This window comes from Pelodiscus sinensis, chromosome 5, assembly GCF_052426305.1.
Source record: "Pelodiscus sinensis isolate ZL-2025 chromosome 5, ASM5242630v1, whole genome shotgun sequence".
Lineage (NCBI taxonomy): Eukaryota > Metazoa > Chordata > Testudines > Trionychidae > Pelodiscus > Pelodiscus sinensis.
Genome location: NC_143056.1, coordinates 99,172,682 through 99,189,692, shown reverse-complemented (window position 1 = coordinate 99,189,692; position 17,011 = coordinate 99,172,682). Strand labels below are relative to the sequence as shown.

Genomic DNA, 17,011 nt, shown 5'->3' with positions numbered 1-17,011 from the left:
GCAGTCTGGATAAGCTTCCTCTGTAAATAATAAACACTACCGTTCTTGACTTGGCTACAGAAGCTGCTATAAGATTACTTGAGGCACTCCTTTTCCTCAATGATCTGTGAGCCAGCTATAGTGAATTGCCACCAAACTAATGAACTGGCCTAAGAGTTCTATAAAGTTGTTTCTGGAGAGCCACGATTATAATTGATGTGAAGTGTGAGGCAGCATTCAATCTCATTTAATATGCATATAATATTTCATGGCAAAAGAAACACAAACTGAACAAGCATTTGAAAAGATTTCTTACCGAAAATCAAGGGAGCCAGAACCAGTAAAGTTAACTAGGTACCAGGGATGCTGGAATAATTTGTATAGTGGGGCTGCTGTGAACCACTGAACCAAACTGTAAACCTTGTATATAATGGAAACTAGTTCTAGCCAGGAGGTGCGACCGCACCCCCTGCAACTTTAGGTTTAGGATACACACTGGGTATTCTTTATGTTGTTAACCCTTGAAAGCATTTGGGAAAATATTGATGAAGCCATGCCTGGTGAGGCCTATTCAGACCTAAGTTAATAGAATCTGCCCTTTTTGCTTCTTCATTGTGAACTTCTGGTCAAACATTGCCTGGAAACTCCAGGACTGGCATTCAAAGTAAAAGTGTGTTTCTCTCCAGATGCTTCATGGAGACCCTGAGAACTGAAAGTGACCACGAAGTCTAAGATGTGCATTGTCTTGCCATTGAACAAATTAGGCCCCTGCAGGCAGGTTCAGCACTTGTCAAATCCTGGTTACCATGGTTTTTACCTCCTATTTATCAACTATGTAAAAAACCTCTATTTTATAATGTAGCTAAGGGTGAAAAAGAGTTTGTTGAAAATACTTCCAGAGGAGGCACCAGTAAATAAAATTTATGATTGTTGACAAGAATTCTATGTATTGACCAAACACAATAATATTTAGTAAAGGAACTATATATAAAATATAGTGTCATCACTCCTACCACTGTTCCCTCTAAGCTGTGGCAGCAGAGCTTCACAGGTGATTAATGAGCCCCATCCAGTCACTCAGCTCCCTGCACAGAGCCCTGAGCCTCTGCCTGGGTGGGGATGATTAATCACCTGTGAAGCTGGGCTGCCACACAGTTTAGAGCAGTGGCCACCAGCCAGTAGATTGGGATCTACTGGTAGATCTTGGAGTCTCTGACAGGTGATCCTGATGGGTTTGGCCAAGAGACTATCAAGTTCCGGCACTTCAGCTGCCCCTCCTCCCACTGCTGCACATCTCCTGCCCTTTGCCTTGGAGCTGTCCCATCAGGAGCTTCCTGCTTGCTGGGCAGGGGAGGGAGAGGAGGGATGTTGATGTCAAGGTGCCCCCTCTCCCACTTTGTATCCTGTCTCCACAGAGCAGAGAGGGGGCACAACAGGACTTCGGAGGGAGTTTTCTGGTTGCTTTTGGGAGTGTGTAAGGGCCAGGGTAGGGGTGAGCCTGCCCTTAGCCCCACTGCACCATCAACCAGGAGCTCCCTTAGGTAAACAACGCCCAGCTAGAGCCTGAAAATCCATGCCAGTCATAAACCCCCTCCAACATCCCTAGCCCCAAGCACCAGTGCATCCAAATGCCCTCCCAGAACCTGCACCTAGAACCCCCTGCCTGCAGCTCAGCTCTCTTCTCACACTCCAAATCCCTTAATCCAAGGCCAGACCCTCTGCCCCAGCCTAGAGAGAGGGAAGTTGGAGTGAGCAGGGATGAGACATCGGGAAAAAAGGCACAAAGGAGAGGGGACAAGAGTATTTTGGTTTCAGGTAGATCTTGGATTGCACTTAAATTCCAAAAGTGATCTCAGGCATAAAAGTGTTGGAGACCCCTGGCTTAGAGGGAACACTGACTACAACCCAACTTGCACCGGAACATTTACCTTTCAAATTCCATTTCTCTGTACTATTACGGTCAAAGTACATGACTCTAAAGTCTGGACTCCCTCTGTTTAGAAATGATCAGATAAAACATCTTCAGCTTGTCAGTGTTAAAAGAGAAGCAGAATTATTTATAAAAGAATTATGTCACTAAGCATCCCTAAAAAACCAGACAATTCCACCAAGGCAAAAATAGCCTTTTCTGAAAGCAACTCCTTTGTGTCCATCATGATGAAATTTCTTTAAATACACGGTTACATGTTCACAATCTTTACTGTCCATTTGATGGAATGTTTTGGTACTCGACTGTTGAGTTTTACTAGCAAAACCTTCTTTACCATTTTGAGTTAGAGAATTGACATCAGTCTATTAAAATACAAGTTTCTCCATTCCATGCCAAAATCATCTTTTATACTGAAAGAGAAAATGCAAGCATACATTTTCAAAACAGCATGCAAGGATTTAGTCACATAACTTCCACTATTGTGGAAAACACTAATTTAGTTTAATCTCAGTTCAATAATTTGAATATTACTCCTAAACTTTAGTGCAACTTAATAAAGGCCTTTTGAAAGATATGATTTATCTAAAACTAAAGATATCTAAAATTAAAATATAAAGTATATGCAAAACCTACAGAATTATGTCTTTGAAAGCATACAATTATTTTACCTGATTTGTTTTTTTTGTCAGAAGCATCATCCAAAGCTGACAAAGCTGTAGAAATGCTCTTCTGGAGATCGTGATTACCCCCTACAGAATCATCTTCATCAGAAGAAAATGAAGGCAATGTTTCCAAATTTTTCTTAAGTTCATCATCAACTTTTTTTGTTGGACTTTCACACTCAACTTCAACAGACAAAGAAGCTGCTGCTTGCTGTGACTTTGAAGGTGGCTGGGGGCCCAGGGCACGGACTATCTGTGTAACTGGTCGCCTAGTTCTGTTAGGCATTCGTATAGCAGGCGCCGAAAACTGTTGTCTGGGTCCAGATTTTAGAAAGTCTAAAAAAGATGCAAGGAATCCTGTTTTGACTTCTGGCTGCTTTTCTTCCACTTCTTTAATTTTTTGCCTCATTCTTTCTTGATGTTGATAAGTATCACAACAACTTTCAGAAACAGGAGAAGTATATGGTAAACATATGTCAGGTCCTCGCGTATTCTGACGTTTGCATTGTCCACTTCGTTTCAATTGCTTCTGACTTGCACTGTCATCTTCTGTAGCATTTTTTATTTGGCTTTTTCCTTTACTTTTTTTCTTTTGAAGGTTCTCTTGAGTTAAATCTGGGTTTTCTTCTTCAGTTTTGCTACCACTTTCATCTCCTGGTTGTAGCACAGATATCAGACCTTTAATCTTGTTACCTACTACAATGCCATCATCACAACCCATATTAAAATCATTATCTGATGTAACACTTTCTTCACTTAGACTTCGGCCACTTGAAACAAACTCTGAATCTCTAGCATTTAGGGTACCATCAAGAGGAACATCATTGTCTTCTTCAGATTCATGACTAATGCTAGACTGTTTCTTAACTTTGCCAGACCCTTGTTCTTGCTCCTCCTGACTAGGCCCAAGGGCTGAAGAAGTAATTCTAGCTGACACATTTTGATCAGAAGTCTCCATATGCTGATCAAGGATCATGTGTTTTGATTGTATTGTAGACACTGTTGTAAGATTTATAGTAATTTGGTTTCCATTTAGAGAAATGTTATTTATGCTATGTGGCTTTCCAACTATAGTGGGTGAGGAACTGAAACTAGGAGATATATGTTGAACATCTATTGACTGGAACTGAGATTTGGAATCATCACCATTTTCAACAGATTGGATTTCCTCATTAGATGTTGATTTGGCAAATTCCGATGGTGTGACCCCACACGCTGCTGCTGTTGCTGCTAAGATGTCATCCACATTAGACAATATATTCCTGTCATCATTGAGAAGCATAGACTCTGGAAAACATATTGAACCAAGAGAAACAAACTGATTCCTTGATTCGTGTTGATTAGGTTGAGTAAAATGGTCTTTTGATGTCATATGTTGCTGTAGTGGTTTTGAAGACTCAGAAATATCCATTTTAATAACTTCTACATTTTGAGGATGAAGCTGTTGCTGAGAATGACCCCCATTACTCTGAATAATGTGACTGTCCATTTGAAGGAACTGATGTGCTACCTGGTGAGGGCTCTGTATTCGTTGCACATGTGGAGATGCCTTTGCTTGTCCTAAACCTGACTGTAGTATTGACTGCTGAAGAATTTGTAAGTCACAGGCAGATTCCAGAAGTACCTGTGCATTAGGCAAACACAGCTGACTGCCGTGCCTCAGAGTATGAGCTTGAATCTGTGATGGTGTGCTAATCACTTGGCCCTGCTGTTCCTGGCCCTTACTTTCATGTACCTTATGCATAAGAGAATGCTGCTGGTTTAGTTCTTTAGCATTTACACTTACTTGTGTTGTCTGCATTATATTAGCTGCTTTTTTAATATCATGGCTTACTACATTAGTGATATGGCCAATCTGTTGAGTAAGCTGTGCCATAGAACCAACCATCCTCTCATCTTTTTTTGACCCTTGAAGAGTAAGCCCAACAACATGATCTTCGAGATGAGAATTACTTCTGATTACACTTTGAGAATATCTGTCATCTGCCTTTGACACCCTAAAGGTAGCATCTTGAGCATTAATTTCATTATCAGTTAGCCTTTGAGTAGAGGAGTCAAGAGAAGTTTGCTGTTGCAATGCCTGCAAGTCTTGCATTGACAATTCATCTTCCTGTTTTGATGAAGCATACAAGTTAGAGTCAGATTTCCTTTTCACGTATGTTTTTGTTTCTGAGGAAGGTCTATTGTTCTGCAGTGTTCGCGAATGAGCTGGGGATGCAAACGTAGGACCAGTTAAAAACTTTTGAGACTGTGGGGAAGATGATTCTTGTGTCTGAGAATTCTGAGAAGAATGTAGAGAAATATAGTTCTGGTTTGAGCTTGAGACTGACAAATTTTGAACACGAGGGGAGGAAGAAAATGGAAGAGAAGGTGAAGTTAATGTTAAGGATTGCCCTGAAGTATAACTTTCTGAAGGACTAACAGCTGACAAAACCTGTGATTGAGATGAATAACTAACCTGTGATTGGCTAACGGGAGATAAACCCTGAGAGTGATTAGAAGAATAACTCTGAGATTGACTAACTGAAGAAAGATCCCTTGTTTGTCCAGAGTAGTTCTCATTTGGAACTGAAGTTAATACCTGTTGATCTGCAGTATAACTTAGTGTTGTCTGAGTATCAGAAGTTATAGCTTGTGATTGCCCAGAAAAAGTCAGTGTTTTATATGAGGGCAGCTTCTCTACCTTGCTGGATGAGAAAACTTGTGAATGATTGACAGATGGCATATTCTGTGACTGTGTGGAAACATAGTTTTGGGATTGGCTGACTGACAACAGACTTGGAAGCTGTGCTGTAGAATAGATTTGTGCTTGGCCTGCTATTACAGAACTCTGGTTTTGTGCAGTTTTGGAATAGCTTTGTGTCTGCACAGGAGAGGCTACATTTTGAGGTTTAGGGGTCTTTGTTGACCTTGATGGCTGCTTTGTAGAACAGTTTTTTGTTTTTTCTGTAGAAGCAGATGGAAAACCAGGTGATGGAATTGCAGATGTATAAGACTGAGCAAGTTCTACTGAGACTTGAGAGGTCTTCTGCTGTGATCCTCCATTGCTCACCTGAGTAGCATCTCCAACTGGACTGCAAGATAATGCTGACTGCCTGGATGTATCCTGAAAATTAACTACACTTGTACTTGATAAATAACTGTGTAAGGAATGCTGGGAACCAGTCCGTTGTACCTGAACAGATTGTGTATTTGAAGGCCGCTGATGGTGTTTAATAACACTACATTCTCTCTGAAGTACTCTATCAATGGAGGCAGTGGAACCAGAAAAGACAGATGTGCTATATGCCTGAGAAGTCTGCTGAGCTCCTCCAAGTGTTGAAGGCAACAAACTAAACTGAGGTTGCAGGAGATGGGGTGCAGACTCTTGAGCAGAACGGTACGTTGATGACTGAGGTGGTATGCTGGCACTTAAAACAGAGCTGCCTAGCCGTTCAAATGTCAAAGCGGTTGGAACTGTGCCTTGTGATGTCTTGATTTGCAATAAAGGGTCATGAGCTGTTAAAAGACCATTTGATGTAGCACTGAATGTTGAATCTTGAAGTGTAAGAGATGGAGTAGTAGCAAAGTTTCTACTGCTGAAAGAGTTGGGATGCTGATAAGCTGATAAAGCAGATGTTGGTGGAAATGTTCCAGAGGTTGGCAATGCTCCAGTAACAAATAGCTCTGTTGCTGCTGAGGAATGCATACCTGCAAAAAAAAAAAAAAAGTGTAAAGAAGCACTGTAAGTAATAACACTTTATACTCCTATAGCTCATGGTATTGTACAATCTCAAAGCCCTTTACAAATGTAATTTCAGCTTAACACTACTGTGAAGGAAAGAAGTAGTGTTATTCTTAGATTCAAGCAAAAATACATCACAAAATGTTTATTTACACACCTATGAATACAGGCAGTCCCCGGGTTACGTACAAGATAGGGACTGTAGGTTTGTTCTTAAGTTGAATCTGTATGTAAGTCAGAACTGGCGTCCAGATTCAGCAGCTGCTGAAACTGACCAGCGGCTGACTACAGGAAGCCAGAGGCACAGTTGCTCTGCCCCGGGCTTCCTGGAATCAGCCGCTGATCAGTTTCAACAGGCTGAATCCCAAGTCGTCCCCAAGTCAGCTGCTGCTGAAACTGATCAGCGGCTGATTCCAGGAAGCCCGGGGCAGAGCAACTCTGCCTCGGGCTTCCTGTAGTCAGCGCTGGTCAGTTTCAGCAGCGGCTGACTTGGGGACGCCTGGGGCAGAGCAGCTGGGGTGCTGCTGGGTTGCTCCAGTAGCGCCGCTCCTTGGCGCTACTGGACCAACCCAGCAGCACCCCAGCTGCTCTGCCCCAGGCGTCCTGATTCAGCCGCTTGGGGAGAGCAGCTGGGGTGCTGCCGGGTTGGTCCAGTAGCGCCCAGAGCGGCGCTGCGGGACCAACCGGCAGTGCCCCCGCTGCTCTACCACAGGCGTCTGGAGAAAAGCCTGGTCTGCTGGGAGGGGGCGTACTAGCTGAGCCCCTCCCCAGCAGACCAGGGAGACGCCGCCCGGGTCCTCCGCGGCTTTGCTCCGCGTCTCCCTGGTCTGCTGGTCTCCAAGTGGCAGCAGACCAGGGAGACGCGGACCAAAGCCACAGAGCACGTGAGCAGCAAGACAGCCCAGACACGCTGCGGCTGTCCCGCTGCCGGCATCCTCAGAGGCTTTGCTCCCCGTCTCCCTGGTCTGCTAGTCTCCAGCAGACCAGGGAGACGCAGAGCAAACCCCGTTCGTAACTGCGGATCCGACATAAGTCGGATCCGCGTAACTCGGGGACTGCCTGTATACAAGAACTCATTTTCTAGGGCTCCATTTTTGTAGGCATAATGAATTCTTCACTGCACTTAATTGCAAAGAAAAAGAACAAACTCGAGTTGCATACTGTTGGTGCAAAATGTGCCACAAAAAGAGAGCACTGTTTGACACCTCAGGCACTTTTTTATTTATATCTATTCAGCTGTTTTGATTTTAATCTATATGGAATTCCATAGAGCCACAACACTTGATATGCATTTAAATACACCATGGGAGTTACAAACATAAATCATTCAAAGCAGTAGCACTTGTTTTACTCCTTCACTCTCCATCCTAACACACCTCATATAATCATCAGACAACAGAACACAGCTGCTTAAGAAAGCTACATAACACTTCTTTCAGTAATGTACAAATCTTTTAAGCTGTAGTGATCAACACTCATGAACGCCTGGGCCACAAGGAACACTATTATCTGTTAGTATGAATAAAATTTACATTGCATGGCTAAGAGATGCCATTTTATAAACCTATATCGAAACATTCATTGAGTGGGAGTCTTTCCAGCATTTTTTACAACTTATTTATTTACAACATATGTATTTTTAAAAGGAGGCTTTGATCTGAGGGGTAGAGAAGAAATGCACGTATACTACAGCTGTAGATAGAAGATGGAATAAAAACATCCATGACAGGAATATCAGATCAAAAGATCTAGTATTCCCTACCTGCAGCCTTGCTTTGCTGTACCATCCTTAGCTGATAAAACATTTAATAGAATATAAATTCTGTATTACTTGAATTATAATACAATAATATATATATTCTCTCATTAGATTTATCTCGAGATACAATCATATCTACTTCCACTTCTATAGCACTTCCCATCTCAGGAGCTCAAAGAGGTTTGCCAGGAGTGGATATTCAAATTCACAATGTCCTGGAGTAAGATATTATGATCCCTATTTTAGAGATGGTGAATGGAAGCACTTGATTAGTTAAATGATTTTCCCAAAGTCTTACAGGAATGTATGGCAAAGCTAGAGAATCTGTCTTCTATTACAAATGAAAGCCCTCAAATAGATGTCTTACATTTAAAAATATAGTCAATTAATCAATGGAGTCCTACCCTGCTCCTACTGGAAGTTAAATGCAATGCTCCTACTGACTTTCATGGGAACCAGATGGGGTATAGGGAAGTGATTCATACAGTCCAATTTACAATTCAGCAGCTAAGGGAAAAAACCCAACTATTTAGCTTTGAACTGCTATTTGAGAATAAGTAAAATTCTCACTAAGCAGGATTTCCATGTTGACACAATAATTACCTCAGCAAATAAACTCCATTTTAAATAATTTAAAATATTTCAGTTGTTTCAAGTTTTTTAGTTACAGTAGGGCACAATTACAGCTTCATCTCAAAACTGCTTAGATAGCATTAGCTGAGGCAGCTCAGGCGGGCATTTGGATGGCCTTTTGGTTCAACAAAAAGGTAAACCCTTAACATCAAAAGAGACATATTTTAGCTCATTTCATATTTGCAAACTACATGAATAAATAGGCAATATGTTATTTGTAAATATTTCTATATGGATACAGGAGAAAGAAATTAAGTAAGAGTCAAACACCAATCAGATTCTCCTATGCACTGAAATGCTTACTGCTACAGAGGCAGAAAGAATACTGTAGGAAGGCTGAATTATTTTAATATGCCAAGATTTTTTCATGTCAGACAGGGTAGTAAATTTGAGTTCTTCCTGGCTGAATAAGTATAAATAAATAGTACACATCCCATTGAGCCCTGGAGGGAAGGCCCTAATCAGGCCTTTTAAGAGTCCTACTCTAGCTGGATGAATACAGACTGACCAGCCTTCCACCAGGTAAGAAGGGGGGGATAAGGGGACAGAAGAAAGCCCCAAGCCTTGCTGCATGATCTGGCTCGCAGGAAGAAGCGAAGCCAGAAGCTGCTCCACGCAGTGCCACTCCTCTTCCCTTTCCCCCATGTGGGGGAACAGCAATGCACGGACATGCTGCCTGGAGGCTTTCCCCACTGCTCCTATGAGCTGGAATACAGCCCATAGCAGCAAGAGGTCATGCCTGAGACACTGATGCCTTGGAGAGGCGTGGGGTGTGAAGGAAAGTGCCCCCCCCTTCACCTCATGCCCAGATTTTGCACAGTCTGGCCAGAAACCCTACCCTCACTCTGCTCCTGCATACTCCCCCCTGGCCAGACACCCTACTCCCATCGTGCTCCTGCACCCACCCTTACTCCTGCACCCTCCTTCCTTGCCACACACTGCCCCCTCCCTCTGGCCAGATACCCTCCCAGCCTGTCCTGCAGCTTACTTCCCATCCAGACCTCACACCCTCATCCCCTCCTGCACCCCATGTCCCACCCAGATCCTTCACCCCCATACCTATCCCACTCGCTGGCAGCCCTGTTTTGCATACTGAACCCCTCATTTTTGATACCGCCTCAGAGCCTGGAGGGGGGGGGGGGGTCCACAAAATCCGTGGAAGCTCAGAAGGGTAAATCTGTCCTATAGGAAGCCCTGAACCTCAGTCCTCCCTATACCTTCCCTTCCCTTCCCCCAGTGAGGCTAGAGTGCCAGAGGAGTGAGGTGTCTCAGTTGGGGGGCACATCAGTGAGAGTTGGGGTTTTTTGGAGGGGTTTTTTGCTTCTCACTTGTGTAGTCCCCAACTGAATTTTCTGTGGGTCGGAACCTTTTGTGTTGGACATAAATTAATGTTACTTTATTTAAAATGAAGTTGGATAAACTAACATGAGAAAGTTAAAGTGCTTAATCTGTTTAATAATTTAAATTAATATTTCCTTTCTTAGGGTATGTCTACACTACCCTCCTATTTCAAAGTAGGAGGGTAATGTAGGCATACCGCACTTGCAAATGAAGCCCGGGATTTGAATTTCCTGGGCTTCATTTGCATAAGCCGGGCGCCGCCATTTTTAAATCCCGGCTAGTTCGAACCCCGTGCCGCGTGGCTACACGCGGCACGGAGTAGCTAGTTCGGATTAGGCTTCCTAATCCGAACTAGCTGTACTCCTCATTCCACGAGGAATGAACTAGCCGGGATTTAAAAATGGCGGCGCCCGGCTTATGCAAATGAAGCCCGGGAAATTCAAATCCCGGGCTTCATTTGCAAGTGCGGTATGCCTACATTACCCACCTACTTCGAAATAGGAGGGTAGTGTAGACATACCCTTACTGGTTAAATGAAACCATTATCCCTAGATGCAGCACTAGGAAAATGGTTCCGGGTAATTATGTAATTAATAACGAGTTTCCATTAACAACTTGTGGTCTGCAGAAAGGTTTGCATTGAGCGAGGTGGACCATCAGACAAAAAGTTTGAGGATCGCTGGTCTAGAACAACTGGAACGCTCACAGTTTCGGGGGGATGTTGGCACAACTGTGTCCAGGCTAGAAAACATCTCGATTTGGCCCACAAACAGATTCTAGTTGACTCTTTTCTACTCAGGTTAAGGATCACCTATTAAAGAGGGAACTCTATACAATAGTCCAGAGGATAGAAAAGAAGTTGGTAAAGTATAGGAAGGAGCTAGTGAGAAACAATCAAACTATACTCTAGGTGACAAATCGGAGGACCTGCCTCAGATTGAGGTGGCACTAGAGAAGGTTTTGGCACAAATAGATAAATTAGACAATAGCAAGTCACCAGGGTCAGATGGGATTCACCAAGATATCTGAAGGAAGTCAAATATTATATTGCAGAAGTATTAACTGCAACTTAATTAGGTATGTAACCTATTGCTTAAATCAATCTCTGTACCAGATCACTGGAGAGTAGCTAAGATAATGCCAATTTTTAAAAAGGTTTCAGAGGCAATCCTAGCAATTACAAGCCAATAAGCCTTTGTTAAGTACCAGAGTATTATGGGTTCAAAGGGATTAATAGATCCCTTCAGAGACAGCACAGTAGGTAGTCAAAGAGGGGCTGTGAGGAGTAGCCAATCAGGGCCCAGCTGGCCCATATAAGAAGGATGGCAGAACAGAGCAGATTTAGTCATACCCTGGAGCTTGAAGAGGGAGAAGGACTGTCTGCTTGCACAGAGAGGGCAGCAAGCACCCTGGACAGAGCACTGTTGCAGGCAGATACCCAGGGAGGTAAAGGCAGCTCCTAGCAGGCTGCAGGGATCTGCAGGCTGAAGCCCTAAGGCAAGGGCAAAGAGGATGCTGAGGCCGCCAGGAAGTGGCCCAGTGAGGTCTACAAAGGGGATGCAGCAAGTGGCAGCCATCTACAGGGTTTGGACCAGGACCTGGAGTATGGATGGACCTAAGTCCCCTACCCCCACCCCAATCACCACTGAGGAAGTGGCTGGTCTGAGGAACTGTGATACTGTCCCCTGGAAAGGGGGAACACTGAGTATGGCACAGCCAGAGGGTTGTGTCATGAAGACTCCATGGTCCTTTGAGTGAAGCAAGTCTCTGGAGAAGAACTGATAGTGGCAAGACATCACCAGAAGAGGGCACATTGGCAGACAGAGGTAATTCCCAGGACAGCCATTAGGAGGTGTCACAATGGGGAGTCGAAGTCTGTCAAACAGGAAAACTGGTTAAAACTATAGAGGTGCATCTACACTGCACCCTTACCTTGAAACAAGCTACGCGATTTGCACTATGCAATTGCACAGCTTATTTTGAGGTAATTTTGAAATGGCTTATTTTGAAATTTGGCGCTGTCTAATTGTCTGAAATGTCCCTTAGCCCTCATGGAACAAGGCTTACAGGGACGCCGAAATAGCATGCCCGTTATTTCAAAATCCATTTAGAAATAATGGGCTGCTTTAAAGCTATTACGGTATCCTGAAATAGCTGTGCAGTGCAGATGTAGCTTAGAAGAGAAGAGAATTAGCAGACACATAGATGGACACAATATGTTGAGGAAGCACCCATATGGCTTTTGTAAATGGAAATCATGTCTGACCAACCTTTTATAATTCTTTGAAGGAGTCAACCCCCATATAGACATAGATATATTCAATGGAAACAGTATACTTGGAGAAGGTCCCTCACCAAAGACTCTTTGGCAAAATAAATAGTCATGGGATAGAAAGGAAGGTCCTCTCCTGGATCAGTAGCTGGTTAAAAGATTAGAAACAAAGACCAGGAATAAATAGTTTTCACAGTAGAGAGATGTAAATAGTGGGTCCACCAAAGATCTGTACTAGGATTACTGCTATTCAATATATTCATAAATGATCTAGGAAAAGTCGTAAACAGTGAGGAGGTAAAGTTTGCAAAGGACACAAAATCACAGAAGATAGGAAACTCTTTAAAGGCAGTGACTGGCAACAAAATGGCAGATGAAATTTATGATCAAAAAGTGCAAAGTAATGCCCTGGGAAAACATAAATCCTACTATACATACAAAATGATGGGATCTAAATTAGTTACAACTCAAAAGAGACACACACCTTGGTGTCATCACAGAATTCTTTGAAAATTGATTCAGTATGCAGTGGCAGTCAAACGTGCTAACAGAATACCAGGAACCATTAGGAAAGGAAAGGCAGAAAATATCTTCATGTCACTATATAAATTCATGGCATACCAATGCCTTTAATGCTGCATGAAGTTTTGGAGTGCCCCATCTCAAGAGAGACATTATTAGAAGTAGAAAAGGTACTAATAAGAGCAACAAAAATTATTAGGGGTATTTCATACAAGAAGAAATTCAAAAGACTGGAGTGTTCCATCTAGAAAAGAGATGATAATCACAGAACACAAGAATTACTGAATCACTCACTGAAATTAATAGGCTGCGAGTGTCAAACAAACAAAAGGAAATTCTTCATACTCATGGAACTTGTTGCGAGGGCACATTGTGAAGGCCAAAAGTATAAACTGAGTTTAAAAAAGAATTAGATAAATTCACAGACAATAGGGCCATTAATGGCTATTAGCCAAAATGATCATGGATGTAACACCATGTTTGGGGTATCCCTCAATCTCCATCTGTCAGAATCTGGGAACAGACAATACTCAAAATTGCCCTGTTCTGGTCATTCTAGAGCTGGCCATGGTCAGAAGACAGAATAGTGGATTAGATGGGCCATTGTTCTGTTCATATTTATGCCAATTTTGAAAATTCAAATGAAAAGCTTGAAACTTGGGTTATCGCATAAAATAAAATGGATGTGGAAAATGTGCATTTTATTCATAACTGCGAAATTCAAACATTTCTGTGAAGCTTTTTTTTTTTTTTTTTTTAAACTCTCAAGAAATATTCACTACTGGGATAACACCAATAAAAATGTGTTTCAAGAGGAAATTTTTTTCACAAAGTTACCAGTAATGAAGAGAGGAGTTTAAGAAAGAATTCCCTTCTAAGTGTTATTTATTGTATACACACACACCTATAAAAATGTACAAGTGTGTTAAAAATTGAAAGTATCACCTGTCTGCCACGATGGAGCCCTGAACTGTGGTAAAAGGGTAGCTCCTGAAGCAGCTTGAGCAGTGCGAGATTCAATTGCAGAGAGAAAGTTCATAACTGACGTTTCTTTAGTGTTACTTCCAGTACTATGTATACTGGTATCAAATATTCCAGAAAGACCTCGGGGGAAAAAAAAAACAAATATACAAATCACAATGAATTCCTATTACAAATTTAAGAGCAAACCACAGTCAGAGTTATCATGCTACTCAAAGAATACAAAGCCTTTCACACTTTCAGAAAACATTTGTGTTTGAAATGTTAACACTTGCTGTTTAAAAATTATAAATATATTTGCTCAAAATTTTAATGTACTAAGGGGTTGCATTTGTGAATTCAAATTTGTTAGTCATATATTAAAATTCCATGCTATAACTTAATCGGTGTTAGCAGGAATCAAAGTTATCAGTTTTAAGTTTGGTATGCATTTCCCCTGTCCTCCAGGTTTTATTCTACAGTTATTTTTGAGAAGGTCTTCTTTCATATGCAACACAAGTTGATATCTAGATGGCAGAACACAGGGTCACATTTTTATGAAGTGATGAACCATTAGGTTACATCATTTATTTATAAGCCATTCACTATTATCACATTTTAAAGCTATATTTTTAGCAAGCTTTTAATACAACGCATTAGTAAGAGCAACTGTGCATTCAAACTTCCATGAATTAGATTTCTGAGTATCTGGCGCAATTTCAGCAGCACGCTTTGGAGACTAACTGAATATTTTATTCTTATGTGCAGAAGAGTTTATAGTTAGATACTTATTGGACATACAGTCATTAAAAATTTGATGCTCAGTATCAAAGAAAATCCTCAGGATATTTTAAAAACCTCATAGAACTGGTTAACCAGATTATGAAGCACTGCACTTGCTAGTTACCTTCCTCATTGTGCACTCATAACAAACCCATGGTATAAAGCTATCAGAAAATTGCTGAAATAATAAATTCACTCTTGAAATAGCTTTTGCTACACCCTGATTTGCTCTTTTGCTCCTTAGGACCATATAATTAATCAGCTTAAAGATGCAATATTTAACACAGCAATTATTTAAATAGAGTTTCCAGACAATAGACAGTTACCAGTAGGATGGTGGGTGGTAGCATATCCTGGAAGCTGATGAGAAGCTGCATATGTTTGTCTGTGAAGAAGATCGGTTTCTGAGTGTGATGCATGTCCTCCTCCATAGCTTAAGCTAAAGGAAGAAATTAAATGTGGGAAACAAAGCACACAACCAAAGAAACAAATAGATGAAACTCTGACAAGAAGCCAAAAAGTTGTAGAAAGAAAAAAACACCATCAAGGTTTGTCGTTTGTGGTTAAAAAAGGACTTTACAAAAAGTGTAAAGTAAGTAAAAATTGGTACTAAATGAACCAGCTGGCCAGAAAAAAAAGGGATTTCAAACAAAAAAATTCTGTGTTGCATTAACTGAGGAAAGAAATGCTATTTGCTTAGTTCAGTGATGGGAAGGAGAGTGTGTGCAGTTTTTGCAATTTACTGCTTCATTAACTGCATTTGTGGGCAACTACATATTCATGAGCCATTACACCAGGGGTGGGCAAGAGAGCCTCTGTGGGCCTGATCTGGTCTGCCAAGCAGGTTGATCTGGCCCACAGCTGCCCTGTCGTTCCCCTTCCCCACATCTCAAATGGTCTGGAGGCAGGGGAAGCACATGAAGTCACCTGCCCCGCCAGGGTGTGTGGCACTAGAAGGAACTGCCAGCTGTTTAGAACAGTTGGTGGTTCACTGTAGGCACCACGCAGGGGGTGAGAGACTTTGCGCACTCCCATGCCCCCAGGTCCTGATTGGCCTGGAGGCAAGGGGAGCAAGAGAAGTCTCCTCCTGCTGCCAGGGGTGTGTGATGCCTAGAGGGAACTGCCAGCTGTTTAAAACAGCTGGTGGTTCCCTGTAGGCGCTGGGGGAGAGACTTCACGACACACTCCCCCAACTTCAGGCCAATCAGGGTCTATGGGTGCAGAAGCATGGGAAGTGTCCTGGCCCCGCCCCATCCAGGGCAGCTCAGGGACTCTTAAGAAATTTGTGAAGTGTCCCTACCTTTCAAAAATTATTGCCCACCATCTGCATTACACCCTAATATCTAAATCAGGGCAGGGTAAGATGTGGCCCGTGGGCTGAATCTGACCCATGGACTGCATCTGGCTGCTTTCTATTTCTATCCTGCTGCCCATACCACCAAATTTCCAAGAGATGGCTCAGGCAGCAGGATCCTATTTAAATGGCTCATGGCTCACTGTTGCAGCGCTAATCTGGCAGGGCTGGAGCTAAGAGCCTTTAAATAGCCTCAGCAATCCCGGACAACTGGCAGGCAATGTAGTAGCAGCAGAGCCAGATGCCTCAAGTCCTTTGCTGCTTTTAATTCAAATCCTTCAGCTCCAGACAACTCTGGGAGGAGGCTAGCTCTGCCCTTTCCTCCCCAGGCTCTGCCTCCTCTGGGGAGTGGAGCCAGCACATGACCACATAGAAAAATTCACTGAGCAGTCCCCCTGCAAAAATGATTGGCCTCTGCTGATTTAAACGGTAGATTATGTTTACGTTTTATGATAAAGTTTGAATTATCAGTTTTATTATGTCTACTGCCAGCAAAAATGTGTAAGTGATACAAACAGTTAAAATACACTGTGTCTAGATCTTTGACAATATCAATATGGGTTGAACCTTTCTAAATTGCGACTCTCTGGTCCAACAGGACATGGATGTTACTGTATCAGAGTGTTCTGATGAAAGGCAAGCAGCCTTTCATGCTGGGGCCATGATCCCAGCCAGGCTGGTGGCAGAGGGGAGCTGCTGTGAGACTGGTGGCTGGGCCAAAAGCAGAGCCGGGCTAGCAGGCAGTGGCAGGGGGGCCAGAAATTATCTCCCTCGGTCCAGCAAAATCCTTTGTTTGGAACCAATCAGGTCCTGAGGGTGCCGGACCAGGGAGGTCCAACCTGTAATGCCAATGCATAAAGGAAACTGAGAAAAGCAATTTTAATTTCAAGCTCCATTAGAAACACAAGACAAAAATACTAATGTTTGCCAATATGAAAAGCAGATAATTGGTGGGGGAAATATTATTTTCAAGCTTCTAGGTCTCAGTTATGTAGGAAAAACGGGAACACTGGACTTCAGCACATATTTCAAGGAACCCTTCCGGGTGAAATATGCGTTACAGGTAGTCCCCGGGTTACGTACAAGATAGGG

General features: G+C 42.6%; 1 protein-coding gene across 4 annotated transcripts in view; it reads right to left on the bottom strand.

The window, feature by feature from the left end:
- Positions 1-17,011, bottom strand: part of QSER1 (glutamine and serine rich 1) — a 110,068-nt gene that overhangs the window by 47,023 nt on the left and 46,034 nt on the right. For 3 of the 4 annotated variants that reach the window (XM_006110276.3, XM_075927809.2, XM_075927808.2), the window contains 3 exons: positions 14,892-15,004; positions 13,768-13,926; positions 2,578-6,261 (listed from right to left, as the gene is read on the bottom strand). In XM_006110276.3, coding sequence (XP_006110338.3) covers positions 2,578-6,261; positions 13,768-13,926; positions 14,892-15,004 — 3,956 coding nt within the window. The remainder of the gene's footprint in view (positions 1-2,577; positions 6,262-13,767; positions 13,927-14,891; positions 15,005-17,011) is intronic. The other variant, XM_075927810.2, reaches the window with a different exon arrangement.